At 50.3% G+C, this 16,386-nt stretch overlaps 5 protein-coding genes across 5 annotated transcripts; 2 read left to right on the top strand and 3 right to left on the bottom strand.

The window, feature by feature from the left end:
* Positions 1-343: 343 nt before the first annotated feature.
* OPT2-0 (Oligopeptide transporter 2) lies at positions 344-3,262 on the bottom strand (the record flags this gene model as incomplete). Its single annotated transcript, XM_036643242.1, has 6 exons — positions 344-846; positions 899-956; positions 1,011-1,630; positions 1,685-1,948; positions 2,002-2,676; positions 2,758-3,262. 6 exons carry the CDS (start codon positions 3,260-3,262, stop codon positions 344-346), a joined length of 2,625 nt encoding a protein of 874 aa, XP_036492395.1.
* Positions 3,263-6,095: 2,833 nt separating this feature from the next.
* Positions 6,096-7,570, top strand: CGCS363_v011392 (uncharacterized protein; the record flags this gene model as incomplete). Its single annotated transcript, XM_036643241.1, has 2 exons — positions 6,096-7,349; positions 7,406-7,570. The coding sequence occupies 2 exons, from the start codon at positions 6,096-6,098 to the stop codon at positions 7,568-7,570; spliced, it is 1,419 nt and encodes a 472-aa protein (XP_036492394.1).
* A 3,233-nt stretch (positions 7,571-10,803) lies between these two features.
* On the top strand, positions 10,804-11,597 carry CGCS363_v011391 (uncharacterized protein; the record flags this gene model as incomplete). Its single annotated transcript, XM_036643240.1, has 2 exons — positions 10,804-11,260; positions 11,341-11,597. The coding sequence occupies 2 exons, from the start codon at positions 10,804-10,806 to the stop codon at positions 11,595-11,597; spliced, it is 714 nt and encodes a 237-aa protein (XP_036492317.1).
* A 247-nt stretch (positions 11,598-11,844) lies between these two features.
* Positions 11,845-13,236, bottom strand: CGCS363_v011390 (putative transporter; the record flags this gene model as incomplete). Its single annotated transcript, XM_036643239.1, has 6 exons — positions 11,845-11,852; positions 11,917-12,071; positions 12,152-12,542; positions 12,599-12,905; positions 12,963-13,042; positions 13,095-13,236. The coding sequence occupies 6 exons, from the start codon at positions 13,234-13,236 to the stop codon at positions 11,845-11,847; spliced, it is 1,083 nt and encodes a 360-aa protein (XP_036492393.1).
* A 1,865-nt stretch (positions 13,237-15,101) lies between these two features.
* Positions 15,102-15,979, bottom strand: DHG2-0 (L-rhamnose-1-dehydrogenase; the record flags this gene model as incomplete). The annotated part of the gene is made up of 2 exons (XM_036643238.1): positions 15,102-15,561; positions 15,624-15,979. The coding sequence occupies 2 exons, from the start codon at positions 15,977-15,979 to the stop codon at positions 15,102-15,104; spliced, it is 816 nt and encodes a 271-aa protein (XP_036491715.1).
* Between the last annotated feature and the right edge of the window lie 407 nt (positions 15,980-16,386).

Here is a 16,386-nt window from a genome sequence, read left to right as displayed (position 1 = left end):
TGAAAGCCATCTTCTTGTCCATACTTTTCCAGATCTTACATACCACAAAAGTACTTACATTTCCTCATAACTGCTGCGGTTCACCATATATTGCAGCAAGAAAGCCCGAGTACTTGAGTCGTCATGCGTGATATTTTTGGATTAAGGGGCTTAACTCTTAATGTCAAACGGCGGCGCCAGGAGACCGCATTGAGCCAAGATCCCGTGACGGCTCCACCTCTCCGGCCCCCACGGGGATGCGTCTCCGCCAGAGTCCGGAGAACCCGACAAGATGCCGGATACAATAGCTCTTCCTACATCAGTTTTCAATGTTGATGGTCTGCTCCTTGTTGTCTCAAGACGTCTAAAACGCTCCCTTCTCTGGTCCAAAATAGCCCCTTTCTGGGATAGGCAGAATCCCGACCTGACTGCCGTCTACTCCTGCACCACTCACCGTGTTCCCCCACCATTTCAGGGCTATAGGATTATAGCCGACGGCGAAAAACATGACGAGCGCCGAGACCGCCACACCGGCAGTCAAAGCGGCTGACAGGACGTAGTTGTACTTTTCCCACCAAGCCAGCCTGTGCCGGGGCAGCCAGTACATGAAGATGAAACCCAGAATCATCCCGGGCGTCTTGTACGAAAGGTTGGATGGCGCCCAGTGTTGAATGCCCTGGATGACGAGAACGGGGTTGAGCCAGAGGAGTGAGGCGACGAAGGGGAACAGGGTCCGGTCGAGGAGGGCAAACGTCTTGGGGCTGAGCTTGACGCGCAGCTTCTCGCGTACGCCGGGCAGGTACTTGGGGCCGTATCCTTGGCCGACCAGGAAAACGATGGCGATAAGCGTGCCGATAAGGAAGCACCCTGCAAATTCGGTGTTAGACAGACTTCTGATGTTGGGTGGAGAAGGACTTACACTTGAGGATTGGGTAGAATGAGACGAACATGCGTTCTGAGCCCAAAAGACCCCACATCTAGTCGGTTGTCAGTATTCTTGTTCGTAGCATAGGCATGTTTGTTGAACGAACCAGAGAGTTGGTGTAGAGCGGTGCACCGTCGTTTGCGCAGGTGAATCGGCTCGGCTGGTTGGGGGTGCAAAGCCCTTTGACATTCTCCAAAATGAAGTTTTGAGTCGCAACAGCCACGAAGCAGGTGATGATGATAGTCCCAATCTGACTTCTGAACACCGCGCGTGGTGCGATCTTCGTGTAGTGAGCCATCTTCTGGTCTTGCACGTAGTTGTCACCGTAGCCCGCAAGCGCCCAAGAGCCCAAAGTCTGCGAGAAGAGGAAAGCGTTGGTGTTGCCGGGCAGCATGTAGCCGGTGATGACCTGGATCAACGCTCCGAGACCCAGGTTGGTTCCCGTCGTCGCCGAGAGGAACGAGAGAGGGACGGCGAAGACCAAGTTGATGGCGATCATGAGGAACGTGATCCAGATGGGTGTGTCGAGCGGGTATATGCTGAGGAATATGCAGGAGACGACGATGGCGGCTACGAGAATCAGGAGGAACCACCAGTCGGGGACCTCCTTGTACTTGGCCATGAGTCTGCTGTGGACGTCCATCGCTCCGTCGTAGTTGCCCTTCTTGTAACGAAGACCCTTGTAAAAGTCGACGTAGGCTGCAGAAATTGTCTTCCATTGGTTGCCTTCAACATTTTAGCTCAGCCTCAGTGAGAATACGCGCCGCTGGTATGACCCACCCATGATGTAGAGGAAGTAAATCGGGTAGAAGCAATAATTGCCTCCAACCGTGATTAGATAGCCGGCTGAGTAGAACGGAGGGGAGTAGTCTTGGTAGAGAGTCTCGTTTAGCTTGTTGTCGACGACCACGTTTTGGACCACATATGGGGTGCCGTCGTTGGCAAACGGCGAGGACGAGTTGATGGGAAGATACGCCGTGTTGTACATGTTGGTATAGTAAATTCCGAGAATGATGACTCCGCCGAGAATGGCGCCGCAGTATTCTGGTTTCAATGTCAGTCAATTATACCTTCTGGGGTGTTTTGGGGCAACATACGGGTGCAAGTGGCGAAGAAAGGCATAGACAAGGCTGCATACGAGGACGTGGCGATATTCCAATCGAACGTGGTGATGGGGTTGAACAGCCCCAGTCCGAGGGAAGAACCAGTGATGATTGCGAGGGTGACATTTTGGGGCGAAATCCAGGTCATCCAGTTGAAGGTCGCCAGAGCAGTAAACAAGTAACCAGGAATCCAGTAGTAGAAGAACATGCAAATGGTACAGACGTAGAAGAACTTGTATCGAGAGATTGTCCATCCGTTGATGTTCTCCCTGGGCTCTGGCCGAGTAAGGGCCCGGTTCATAGCAATGGTCGGCAGGATCGTCGGCCACAGTGCCTTGACGGGATAGACGCTGAACCGGCGGAGGTATCCCGCGAAACCCATACCCATCAGCTGTACGAACAGCGTCAACATGATCTGGTAGCCGAAATTGACGAAATCTAGGCCGTAGTAGACTGGCGACTTTTGAACGAGGATCATTCCATAACTGTTGGTCGTGTAAATGGCGATATTGTAAGTGATCGTCGCGAACATTTGCTCCTTGAAAGTCCACGGACCCGGGTTCAAGGAGTGGCGGACACCGAAAGCTGTGAAGCCCCAGTCAGGTAGAATGAACTCCAGAACTTTTGCGCATGGGAATAACAGAATCTGGATGACCTGTCCGCTCAGAGCTACACGCCTAAGAGATTAGCGAGAAGACAAAAAGGCAAAACTAGCACTAGCATGATGCCTATAAATCCCAGGAGACTCACAAATGGCAGGGAACCTGGAGTTAAAAAATGTCGAGATGAAGGTGCCGATGACAGCCCATCCAATGCCCAGGAAATAGGCCCGGATGGTTTCGATCGGGACGTTTTGGTCGTCCAGAATCTCGGCAACGGCGCGAACGCCGGGGTAAGGAGACGAGTAGCGGATCATGACCGCGTCGATCCTTAGATCGCGGTCGTAAAACTCGCCATATGATTTCGGTCCCTCGAGAAGTCTTTTCATCCGCTCTCGCATATCAGAGGGAAAGTTCCAGTCGTCCTTGAAGAACTCCACACTCTCTTCGATGATCTCGATGGCCTCTTCCTCAGTCATGCCATTGATCTTCTCCAGAACGTACTCATGCTCGCCATTTGGTGCCAACTCCTCCAGTTTCTCATGGGAGATCTGGTCCCCGATCCGCTCATTGCTCTCAACTTTGGCCGGGATCTTCTCGATATCGTCCGCGGCCGGGGACGGCTGGTCGGCGGTGATCTCCGCTTTTCCGGACATTTTGGCTTCAGAACTCCACGCGGTGGTGCCGTCCGTCCGGGACCCGGTGAAAGGAATTGACGAGACAACTCAGAGAAAGAGATGAACACCGGACTGACAATTCTACATCATTCGGGGCGCGGGGACAGCTCCGATAATATATGTCGGAAAACCCGTCTCCCGACTTAGAGTTGGTGGCGGATGCAGAGGCGGGGGAGTCGGGGTCTCGGCCCAGCTGTCGGGCGAGATAGGTCGTTCGACAAGGGGAAGCACCGCTATCTCCTCCATCTCCTCACCAAACCCCCAACAACGTTGCATTCCTTCGGTTCAACGTTGCGCTATCAAGCTGTCTAACAGAAGTTCTGTGATCGTCCCATACACATATCCGTATCACCCCGCACGGCCAACAACACAACGGATGACCTGCCAGACCGGGCCTGCGGGGTGCATGGGGTTGAGAGGGATCCGCGCCCCTGTTCGTGCGCTATCGAACGACGTCTAACCAACGGCAGTTGATCATTTGCCACGGCAAAAACAGTCCGACGAAATTGATAAAAGCGCCAACATGAAATAGAGGGGTCGGGTAGGGCACTTTCGGGTACTTGCGGAGAAAAAGTGAGTTCTGGGCATGCAGTCGAGCAATTGTGGGAGGCATTGCTTTTAGGCTGGCCAAAAGCGGTAGCGATACCACGGGCTTTTGTCCTGCCTGATTGCTTCCCACATGACCTGTTTATGAGCACCAATATTCTGTGTTGCAATGCAAGCTAGGCCGGTGAGTGGATGGAGAGTTCGATATCTGTTACGCGCTCTGCAACCAGCACAATATCGTGACTCCGGATTTGATCGCACTGCAGGAAGACGTGGACGTTTTCGCTTCCTCTAGCCATTGGACAGGGGACGTATGGCTTGAGTTTCATGGAGCTATTGGCTAGTTGAGCGGGTAAGGCGCTTTCTGGCTTCAGGTGGAACTGGGCCGAGCCTACTCCTTGTCCCGCTAGGTCAGCTGTGGCCGTCAGTAATTCCGACGTCTGGTCTGAACATGATTCGTGTGTGCTTTGATCCATTCGATCTATTATGGTCTGGATCGAATATGCATGAGTTGATTAGAGGGCTATATTACTGCATGTGCCCAAATCGTAGCATGCAATATCAGGGCTTCTATTGCGGAACTACACGCATCTACGGGGATGAACACGTGGTACGGCCGTCCCACTGGTATGGTATTGGATTGCATCTTGCATGTCACCGTCAACATAGAATCTTAGGAGACTGACGAATTAGATCTGAGAAGTACAACTTTGAGCCGCAGATGGCTGCCTCCATGCACGTCCACAAGTGGAGATGCGAGAAGAAACTCCAGCAAAACGTTGACGTAACCTTGAAGCCACCACCTTGAACATTTCAACCAGAATTACAACCTTCATTAGCATAAAGTACTATGCTAGTCGTTCAACTAGGCCGTCCGATCCATGTTTCACCATTTGTGGCTGAGCTTGAGATTTGCAAACTTTCGGATGGAATTGGAACACGGGAAAACATGATTTTCAGCTTAGTGTAGTAATCGGTTTCGAGACTCCTCCCTAGACAGACTGGGGCAAAGTACCTGCGGCTAGAATCAAGCAAAAAACCATTGGTGATCGAGGATGGCTGATAGTTTCTACGACTAAGTAACTAAGTTGCCTACATGTAGCATCAAAGGCACTACATGTACCCATTGCTGTAGCCTATACAAAGCTAGCGAGATAGAGGCTTCCGGAAAGCTACCCATTCTAAGATCAACCGAGACGTACATACGATTCAACACTTGCCGAATGGGCAAAACCGGTTGACCCTCTTCTAGAGAACCACTGGTTCAAAAAGATTGGACAAAGAACTGATTACGATCTTGATACGTGATTCCTCTTATAGCCAATTTGAAAGAAAGTACCGGGATCTCTCGAGAGTCCTGTCGTCATGAGACTCGCCTGGTGGTTTAGTCTTAGAAGGGAACATCTAAGCGCCGCGGTCTTATAATCATGTTGTCACAACAGGGGGCTAATTATGAGAAAGTCCTCTAGTAGCCTAATTCTAACTTTGTGAACTAACACATCCATCAAAATGTCAATCTCGACTCCGTTTTCGAGCATTTGATCTTCACATATTCTTACTGCTGACGCTGCTGATTCCAAAGCAAATTGTTGTGGTCTAGTTCCGTTAGGCTGACTATATTTTCGTTTTCGAAACATTCTGCCATTTACGGAATTTGGGAAGCAGGATGGCTGAAATCCAGTCTTTGTCATTCCGATGCTAGCCATACTCTATTCTTAGTTGGGATTGAGGCCACAACGACTTTTAGGCTCCCATCTTGTTGGAATTTCATTCTTGTACGCGGGTGGGTCGCCTACTACGCCCGTATCAAAATCTAGACTTTTGAGGTTCAAACGCCCCCAACCTTGAGTTGCAATTTTTCAGGTGTGATTGGCTGTGGAAAAGTCCTCATTTTCGAGTTCGGGCGTAACAGCTTGGATTAAACTGGAGATTGCGCTTAATGAATCTCTTTTGGGCATCGATGCCGGGTGAAGAAAGGCGCGTGGATGGGGCACAGTCACTTGTGGGTTCTGGTGATAGGAGGCACAGCTAGGTAGTCACACATGTGCCCGCAGTTTCGGTGTCGCAAATGAGATCAGGATGAGGCAGCTGTATTTGATCGAGAGAGTGCTGGTATTCCGGAGTCGACTATTTATACTCCCATCATTCCGTCTACATTTGGCGTAACACATTACCTCTCCTCACCCATTTCTACCCACTCAGCCTTCGCTAGGATAGACTGAATCATCCGTCAACATCAAATCTTCTTCAGTGAGAAAATACAATTATGAGAGCGGAAATCTTCATCACATATTTCTGTTGCCTTGGGGCTGCTTGTCTGGCGTCCCGGGTATGGAAGCTTTTCTGGTCATACAAACGATCCAAGGTCTTGGATGAGAAACCAGTCTCCGAAGAAACCGACGAAGAATTGAGAGACCGAAATATCGAAAACATTCAAAGACTCGTCGGAAGCCACGAGATTGCCGCTGTGCTCTCCGATCTTGTCAAGAACGATGGAGCTGGGTCCTGGCCACCCCGAGCGAACCATGCTCTCGGTGCCTGGCCCGAAGCTCTGCGGCCGTACCGGAAGATTTACATGGAGCTGGCTCCCCAAATCCCACAAGCAAACCCCTCTCTGGACGACAACGTCAATCTCGCTCGCATCGCCGAGTTCCGCTCCCGATTCCGAACACTCCTGCGGGAAGAAGTTGACCTGCCCCAGGTCGACGGTCTTCTGAGCAGCTCTGAGGCCGGCCAGTGGAACGCGATGCCTCAAGATGTATACAACGCCTTCTATTGCTGTATCGCTTCCTGCAGACATGCGTATCGATGGGCTACTATTCCGGTTGTGAAAGTAGCCCAGATGGAGACGCAGGTCGACTTGCCTGAGGAGCTGGTTCTTCCATGGAAGTACATGCAGCGACGTTTTGATTGCGCATCTGATGCTGGAAACAATACCAGTAATTTGATATTGAACTTCGACGCCGATGGCGAATACATGTTTCGAGCTAACACTGGTATGACGCCACACATCGTTGCGGCCGAAGAGGCGTTCGCACGTATTTTCCGCGAAACCGAAGTCCGGGCCGTGTCCGTTTACTATGAGATGCTTCAAGCCACTATCACTTGGACAAGAGGCGACATGGCAGAGTGTGCGCGTCATGTGGCGGCTGTTGGCACACAGTTGAGGACGGTACTGAAAAGCTATTACGACCGTATGCATGAAACTCGCATCCCTCGGTCGGTGTGGCTTTCAAGAGTACAGAGCTTTTTTGCTTGGAGTGCCGGCAACAAAGAGCAGCCCGACGTTCGATTCAACGGCTTGAGCGGAAACCAGGTCTTGCTTTTCCAGGCGTTGGACGCCTTCCTTGGTCTCGAGCCTTACCTATCAGAGGAAGACCTGGAGCGTAGTGTGCCTGTAAGGCAGCGCGCACTAGGCAAAGCCTTCCGGAAGCATTCTTTTAGGGACCAGCTTTCTCCCGAAAACAAGCTCCATGTGCGGATTGCGGAAGAGATGGAGGACGTTGTAAAGCGCCTTAGAGTAAGTTTGCCACCAAATGTCTCATCGGAAAGACGATTGATACTGACATCAAATAGGTGTTTCGCGCCGCCCATAGGACTCGTTCCTTGCCATACCTAGCATATCCCGCTCCCGAGAGACTACCCATGACGGCGGCAAAGTCTCTGCTCAAATCTGATTTGAAGTCAAGTTTGGAGTATCTCGATGCTTTCATGCTTGGCCGACTTAAGCAGACAGTATGAGGGGTTCTCTCAGGTATGCGACTGAAAATCATGACTGAAATACCCTCGGGTACCACTACATGTAGACTATTAGAAAACGTTGGCAACAACGTCCTCATTATTAATATTATCCAAGTACGATATCAATACTTGAGACCTGGAGAGAATCCCACTTGTCTTTGTGCACCCGACCAAGGCCCTCTCGATAAGCAATCCCATTCCTCCGGCTGATCCACATGATATTGTAAAATTCATACTTCTCGCCAGCCTTTGGTCGTTCTTCCAAAACATACTCTGGAATTTCTCTTGCAACATAACTCTCAAGGCCATTCGCGATGAAACCCCGAGATATAGCTATAAGCTGCAGCTCAACAGGACTTTTCGCCGGGTCCAAACCTTGTCTTTCGAAGTGATCCCGGCTGTGCAGTCGTATCACTCCGGCCCATTCGTTCTGAGAAGTGCGCATCGACACATGAGCAGTTGATGGATTGACTGGCCCCATGCCAGTCAAATCTTCATGCATCCATACTGCGCCTGAAGCTGAAAGATATGCCGTTTGCACGGAGCCAAAGAGGTATGTCGCCTCAGAGAAGCTGGGAATTTTTTGCTGGTGCGGATAGTCTGGATCCGAGAGAGGTATAGGGTACCAAAACCGTGCTGTGCAAGACTCGTGCTTGTACAAATACTCGCCGAACCCGTCGGGGAATTCCTCTATGGTTAAGCTCTCGCCTTTTCGCCGCCTTCTTCGTGTCCACCCTGAAGGGAGGGGACACTTTGGGTCTTTGTGGCGATCTCTCCATAGCGCCCACTCAACTTCCACCGGTCTCTTGCCAGTCCTGCCAGTGACATCAGAGCTGGTGAACCATTTGGTAATTGGAATAATTTGTTGCCGTGAAGAGGCGATCCAGCCGCTGCATGCGGCCACGAAGTCATTCCCTGTTGCCCAACCCGCAAAATCGAGACGGCCTTGCCATCCTACCCAGGACCAGGTCGGCAGGCTCCCGCTGTTGATACCGCCGCATGTTGTACCTGTGTCTACTGGTACGCGACGTACAAGATCATCTCCAGGCTGCCAAAGTAAAGTTGCATCGAAAAACATCTCTGGGAGCCCGCAAAGAAACCCTCCCTTGAAGGCCCTTGAGTAACATGGAAGCATTCCCGCTATAGCAGCGAGACAGTCTTGTGGGTAGCTGAGTTGTCTTTGGTTGAAATCTTCCACTAGGCGTGAAAAAACAGTGAGAGATGGGTACCCAACATCCAACAAGAAGTCGCGATTGCGATCGGGAAGGTCCGGATGGCTGTGGTCTTCGTACTGGGTAGATTGACAGCACTGAAACCATACGCTACTATTCTCGAAGCATATGCGTCTTCTTGCGAACAGATACTCTTGAAACGTCCATCCACGATCGAAGTAGTCAGCCTTTTTGGATGAAAATTCACCCCTTCCACGCAGACCCATCTTGGTACGAATCAGAAGCGACCTCTCCCCAAATGGGATAGTCTCCTGCTCCAGGTGCCTGGGTTGCGCCGCAGGCGCCTCTTTCAACCCCGGAATCCCACTTTCGGCATTCTCTCCGTCAATTGGGACGATGACAGCTTGAGCATGGGCGAAGATGGATGCCATTCGGCCAAGATGACCGTTGAGAAATTCTTCATCGTCCTGCACAATGCAGAGGCTATCCACCCAAAGATAACGTTCGCCAAGCAGCCTCGTTAAATAAATCGCATGTCGGATGGTTTGGGGAAGAGCAGTGTTGTTCAAGGCCCCTAGCTTTTGCAGTTGAGATACGTTTGCTGTGAACGTTTTGGGCATGTCTACTTTGCCCCAGACGTAACTGAGCGCCATGTAAGAAGCATTTTCAGGGGCTGGAGTCAAACAGTTTTCCGTGACGTCGATCAGAATTCTCAGCTCAGGTTTGGGAAGGTACCCAAGATACTCGGGTCTACTGCACCTGTCTCCGTGGCCAGACTTGCATGTGTCGTACCACCGAATAAGAGTCTTGTTGTCGATCCAGGATGGATCAAGTTGGATCCCATATCCAGCAAATTGCTTTCCGTCGGGGCTTTCCAATACATCTAACGAAGGCGACGATTGACCATAATTATCTTTCAGCGTAAATGTGACTGAATAATCGAAGTAGTTTCTGAACAGGTGCAGTTGTTCTGTGGCTCCCTCTTGCAAGTCTAACCAGCTCGTTATCTTCTCCAATAGTGGTCGATGGCGAGTACATGCTGAAGACACAATTTGATTGACAGGCTCGAGGTCAAGAGATACGTGGTCGGTTGGTTTCCTTTTCATCGCCGAAATGAATCGTTTGCAAAAGTCGCAACGTGTTGCTCCCTGCATTTCGGCACATCCTTCGTTTCTGGCTGCCAAATGCGATTGGAGGAAGGCTTTGATAGGCTGCAGGCACAAGGACATCGCGTTGATGACAGCGCCCAATGGGAGAAAAGAAAATCAGCAGGAATATTGATCAATAGATGGTTGCCTTCGTGCAGGCAATCACTCATCATAGTCGTGTCGAATGAGTGGGGTTTATCCGTAGACAAAGGAGAAATCGACGACTTCTGAGGCAGCAGGTTTAGCGCCCAGCCAGGATGAGTCAGCGCTGGTAGATCTGATTTGTCGGGTCAGACGGCTTCTAAGCGAGGATCTCATCACTGAGTCTGGAGGCACGGGGTGTCAGTTCATTCATTCTCACCATGGCCTCCTTACGGACAGCTGATACGCGCTTCTGGCTGACATGCTAAGTTACTCCATCTATCTCAGGGTAACTAGTCAACTGGAAGGTGCATAAAGACGATTAAGGGTCCCGTCAATGCTTTTAATCCACTTCGTGCTTATCGCCCACTACGTCAGCAACTGCAATGATGGTGTGAGACCTAGGCCTGGAGGTGTTTGAGCTGCCGCTTGTAGCCGGCTTACAAAAGGCCACATACAGTCAAGTTACTGACAGGGGTCCAGCTGACGATGCGATAACACCAGGCTCTTCCCTCTTGATGCTCGGACTCATATGATCTGCGTTTAGAAGAGAACACGTATTCCTACTCATGACGGGATTATGTGTGAGTGTCGTTGAATCGAAAATGAGTTAGGGTATAAAAAGCTCAGATGCCCTGTTTGAATACATGTACATTTGATTTATCACTCAACTACAAAGTTTGTGCCAAACACCAGTGCTTTTGTCCTCACTCCGATTTTGGGTGTCGACTTTGTTGAAACCTCCCTAAGCAAGTGTCTTAACTACGACTCGATGACTTTCACGATATCTGCCGTCGACTACGACGACGCTCAAGGGGTTTCCAAGAACAATATGACGGCATTTTACCATACCGACGCCCACTGGCGAGCTCTTTGGAAGTCGACCACACTTGAAGAAATCATTAGAGGTGCCGCTGCTCGAATGCCGCATGGTCTTGCATCAGGCCGCGAAGGAAAACGCCACTTGAAAGCCACTGATGACGACACTGGTGAAATTATTGGGTATGCTCGGTGGATTCTGCCTGATGCCAGTAGCACATTGAACTGGCCAGAGGCTCTTGTCCGAGAACCAACCGACGATGAATCAGAAAGTTTCAAGGCCAAGTTCCAAGCCAACACCGAGGAAGGTATGATTCCGGGGATGGATACGCGTCTGCAAGAGGCTCTTGGTCTTCCCCTCGAGAATGCTGAGATTGAACTCATGAAGTCCCAAGAAGGACCATTTCTGGGTATGCTGGCCCCATTTGGTTCAGTCACCTCAATACTTGCACCATATCACTCGGAAGTGAGCCAAGACTAACTTTTAAAGTCCTCGACTATCTGACAGTGCATCCGCAATACAGACGGAAAGGGATTGCGTCCGCCCTGGTCAAAAAGGGTCTAGAGCAAGCAGATGCTGTTGGAATGAAGGTTTGGGTTATGGCTACAATGGCCGCGCAGCCGATGTATCAGAAGTTAGGTTTCCAGCTTCTCAAGACGGTGGCAACGAATGTCACTGAATTTGGGATCGAAGAACCGCATTGCAAGTCTTTCTTGATGAGACGGCAACAGCGAGCCGTGCGTTGAAGGGTTGCTATTTTATTTTCTCGGTAACGATTGGATGGTTATAAGGTACATGATGAGTAATGAGAGAGTGGCGCAAGTATGTCTTGCGCAGTTGGGTTCCTCCAGTAATAGCAGTCGAGCACCAGTCGGTGGTTTCAATAGTTTTGACCAAATAATACGAGCGTCTGATCAGGTGCATGCTTTATTCGGGTGACCATAATGATTCTTCTTCGAAATAATTCAGTAAGTGTATCGGAAATCGGAGGCATCAGTTTCCTGGAAGAAAATAGGAGCAAGTTAGAATCGAATTGCTCGTCAACATGAGGTAAGTGTATGGTACTTGCCTCTGAGGCTTCAAGCTCAACCTCACCACGCTCAGCCTTAGCGTTCCAGTAGTAAAAGTAAGCGCTGAGGCCCAGAATAATGATGATATTCAAGACGGCACATCCCATGCAGGTGCTTAAGCCTGGGAGATAGCTGGGCTTATCTTGACTCCTGTGATTTGATTAGAGTTTGTGGTTGTGTCGAGTTTGAAACGGGTGCTGAAAAAATGGGCTTCTGAAATGAATACTCACCGGAAAATGAGAGAACCGGCGATGCCGCCAACACCACCGAACGCAACGACCAGGCCGCTAGAGAATGCCCGCTTCCATTGTCCTCGGATGTTGTTTGCTTGATAGGCCATGACGACAGGAATAGAAGAAAAAGAGCCGGCAGTAAGAAGAAAGACGCCGGTGTAGCGTACAGCCACGTCGTTATGGAATCCGACCAGAGCGGTTCCAACAATGGCGACAACCATGTCTCCTATGATGATGGGACCACGTACCATGAAGTGATCTCCTAGCCACCCGGAAATCCACATGAGAACCGCACCGAGAACGTACGGTGGAGCGATCATGATCTGGGCTTTGCCAGTGCTGAAGCCCATGTTCTCCTTCAAGATAATGGGGAGAAAGAATGACAAAGCTGAAGAAACAGGGTGTTAGTTCAAGCCATGGATACTCGAAGACTCAACAACGCACCAAAGTTGACAAGGGCCTGATTGAAGTAAATCAACGCAAATGCCCAGACCTTGACATCAGCCCCGCCTCTCAGAAATCCTTTCACACTAAGAGCGGGGAGCTTTGCATCCCCGCGATCTTCTTGAACACGAGACACAACCCATGCAATCTCTTGCTGAGACAGAAATCCCCAGGTTCGCTTTTTGGAGTCGGGAAAACCGACCAACACGAAATAGCAAAGGACTCCGAGACAACAGGTGATGATGCCTTCCATGAGGAAAATCCATGACCAACCCCTGAGTCCCGCCTTTGCTTCCAATTTGGTGAACTATTCCACCCAGTTAGTCCTAGGCACCCACTTTGATGTAGAATGAGAACACGATACCCCAAATGCCAGGATTCCAGAGAACGCTGTGGCGAGACACACCACAATGTAAAAGGCTGAGTAGCGCTTGCCAACCTCGTCTATGGCAGATCAATATCTCAAGCTATCCATGTTCAGGTAATGTAGACTCACAGCGAGTGTACCAGGTACTGAGAAGGTAAACACAAGTAGGGAAGAAACCGGAGTCAAGAGCCCCAAGAATGACTCGCAGAGCAACCATCTGGCCCCAATGTTTGAGGAAGGCCATGCCAATGACAATAAAGCCGCAAATCATTGTAACACCAGTGAAGTAGGCTCTTGGGCCAATGGTTCGAGCGAGTATGATTGAAATTGGCTGAAAGGTAGTATATGTTGTGAAGAAGACAAGACTTATAACCGACTTTGTTGAAATTAACGTTAGAGTTGACATCCCCAATACTTTTGTTCAAGTCGGAAATCAAGGAGTTCCAAACCTGCCCATTCAGATGACTTACATAACGGTTTCCGATGAGGTTCAAATCTTCTGTCATACCAGCCACGGCGGCGGAGGGTAGGTTCGATCGGTCGATGACAGAAAAGCAATATAAAAGCCCGACAGTGGCTACGACACGAACGTCAACACGCCTCATGATTCTCTGCTGCTCCTCTGGTGTAAACTCGTGTAAGGCTGAAGCTTCTGCTGCTTCTCCACCCGAAAGTGAAGCTCTGCGGCTTTGATTCTCGGTCTTGCTGTTCAAGGTCGACATTTTCGTTGGATGATTTTGTTGCTTGGTCGCGTAAAATCGAAGATTAGATGACAGTCTATTGACGAGAGCACTTTTCTCAAAAGGCCTGAAAGTCTTTATATGTTCTCCGTTCGACGAGGCTAGGTTGGGGGTTTCCAGTGAATTGACTCAGTGGTTGCTTCTCATCGACCATGACTTCAGATGGCAGTGCTCTTCTACTGTTTACTAAGACACATTACAAAATATCTTTGTCTTTGTGAGCACCGGATCATCATGGAAGCTGGATAAAGGATGGTCAATGATTGAGCACTTAATTCAGCTACTCGATGACTGGCTTCGTGGGCAGGGACTTGGGGCAAAAATTAGTCCAAGGATGTTCCTACTTGCGCCTCGCTACTCGTGGGCCCCTTGTTGTTGCTAACCTAACCTTCCCGCGCGTGAAAACGCCCACATACACCTGGCAAGAAATGCATTTGTCGCTGCCTCCGAGATATCAATTTGCTCTAACCGCTTTATAATCATTGCATTTCTTGACACCGGCTTCACAATCTTGCTCACGCTGTACTAATTGGCGCGCGGCCTGGGGTGCATTTTACTTCTGGAACCAGCATGAAGAACTTGCTAAGCTTCCTGATCATCAACTTCATTCACGATACACACAGCAATGGAATGGTGTTTCTGCTTTCATGAGACATGACTAAGTCTTGAGGATGGGGTCGGTCAGACCGGCACTCTGGCGCACCGGGTAGGTAAGCAACGGCTAAGTGGAGCACCACCGATGTCATCTGCAGGGCATCGCCGATGGGACTGAATCTCTTGGTTTTGACGTAGGATTGCGGGATTTAAGTCTTGGCGAACTCGTTACCAGCTTCCGTAAGCTAATGACATAGGCGCCGCTGGCCTTGACAAACCACGACAAATCGAAGTCCCACGAAGATGAGCCCGCGCGCGAATGATGGCTGCATCGAGACATTCGCCGCACATGGTCTCATTTCCTTCCACGTTCCCTGGTAAGTATGTCCACCGCACCTTGCAGATGGATCCTGTGAGCCGGAACTCCACTGAGCTGGTCCGGCGATGACGATCAACATGCATAACCATGGAACCAACACAAGGTATGCCGGCCCACAACAACGAGCAGAGATCTAGGAATAATCAGTAGGGCTGATGCAGGTGCAGCACGTCTACCACGAGTATTTGATCCCCCTTACTCTATTTGCGGCTCTGTAGGATGCCGCAGGCAACCCGGGATATTTGTCCACGCCGTCCCCCACAACTTACCTTTCGAAGGGATAGCGGGCCGCTGGTAAAAGTAAGCCATTGAATACTCCCAAAATTAGATCAGATGATGCCTTCACTTCATTGAACAAGTAGTTACGGTCATAATATATCATTTACGGTATAAAACCTTCAGCCCAGTAGCAAGCACATTCGATTACTGCAAATTTACAAACATTCCTCCGTCAACGAGCACCTGAGATCCCGTCATGAATCCGCTCAGCTCCGGACAGGCCAAGAAGACTGCTGGCCCCGCCAAGTCTTGGGGCTTTCCAACACCCATGGGTATGCGCTGCTGGAGATATTTGCGCTTTTCCTCATTCTGCATATCAGGCTCCGCCAGTTGTGTGTGAATAGTGCCTGGCAACAATGCATTACACCGAATCTTGTCCTTCGCCAACGCAATTGCCATTGACTGTATCATGGACAACACAGCGGCTTTTGTCGGCGTGTAATGTGTTTGTAGGCCACCACCAACGAGAGCAGAGATTGATGATATTCCAATGATCGATCCGCCGCGTCCTTGCTGCACCATCTGGTTGGCTGCCGCCTGACAGGAGTAGAACGCCCCGTTGACGTTGACTTGCATACTTTTGTCGAATACATCTTTTTCAAGACTGAGTTCTCATAAAGTTAGTAACCTCGAGGCTGAGCATGATGCAAAGAAGGGCCAACGTACGTGAGAAACTCCGCAGCCTTGAAAATTCCTGCATTGGCAACAAAAACGTCAAGTCCACCCCATTTCTTGACTGCTGCACTGACAAGAGTTTTGCCTGTCTCGGGGTTGGTGACGTCTCCAGCAAGTTCTATCAGCTGGCCAGTCGGTTGATCTTTGGTCCCAGCTTTTGCGATGCTTTCCGCCTCCTCCAATAGACTGTGTCGATGCTTCTCGTCTTGGGGCAGGCCCAAATGATTTACAGCGACATTGGCTCCTTGTCTCAGATATTCCAAAGTAATCGCACGGCCGATACCAGTTGTGCCTCCTGTGATGGCAGCGGTTTTGCCTCTCAACAGACGGCAACTAGACAGAGCCATTGTGAGAACGATGGATGCTAAAGATTTGAGTAGCCCCTATCGTCATCAACGGTACTGAGACTCAAGGACGGCGGAAGAGCAGACTACTTGAATCGAACCTGCGGGGTGAGTTACCCTGTGAACAAACGATGTGTGGTCTACCCCGCATGATCAACGTATCAGTCAAGGTCCCACTCCCTCGTCTCGAGGGAAACCCGATGTGTGCGAGCCAATTTGTCGGTGTTACAGGTCGACCAGAAGATAGACTTCGTCTCGTCTCGACCAAGCCGCCAGAAGCCTTCGAATTTCGTTTCTCGACTAATAGATACTAGCCTCTGAGGGCTACATCGCATTCACACACCAGACAACACCGGCCCCAGGGCCGGCCGCCCACCGGGCCGTTACGGGACATCCAGGACCCAAGCTCG

Source organism: Colletotrichum siamense, assembly GCF_013390195.1.
Source record: "Colletotrichum siamense strain Cg363 chromosome Unknown KSG_Cg363_contig07, whole genome shotgun sequence".
Lineage (NCBI taxonomy): Eukaryota > Fungi > Ascomycota > Sordariomycetes > Glomerellales > Glomerellaceae > Colletotrichum > Colletotrichum siamense.
The sequence above is the reverse complement of the archived record's forward strand: the minus strand, read 5'-3'. Positions and strand labels throughout refer to the sequence as shown.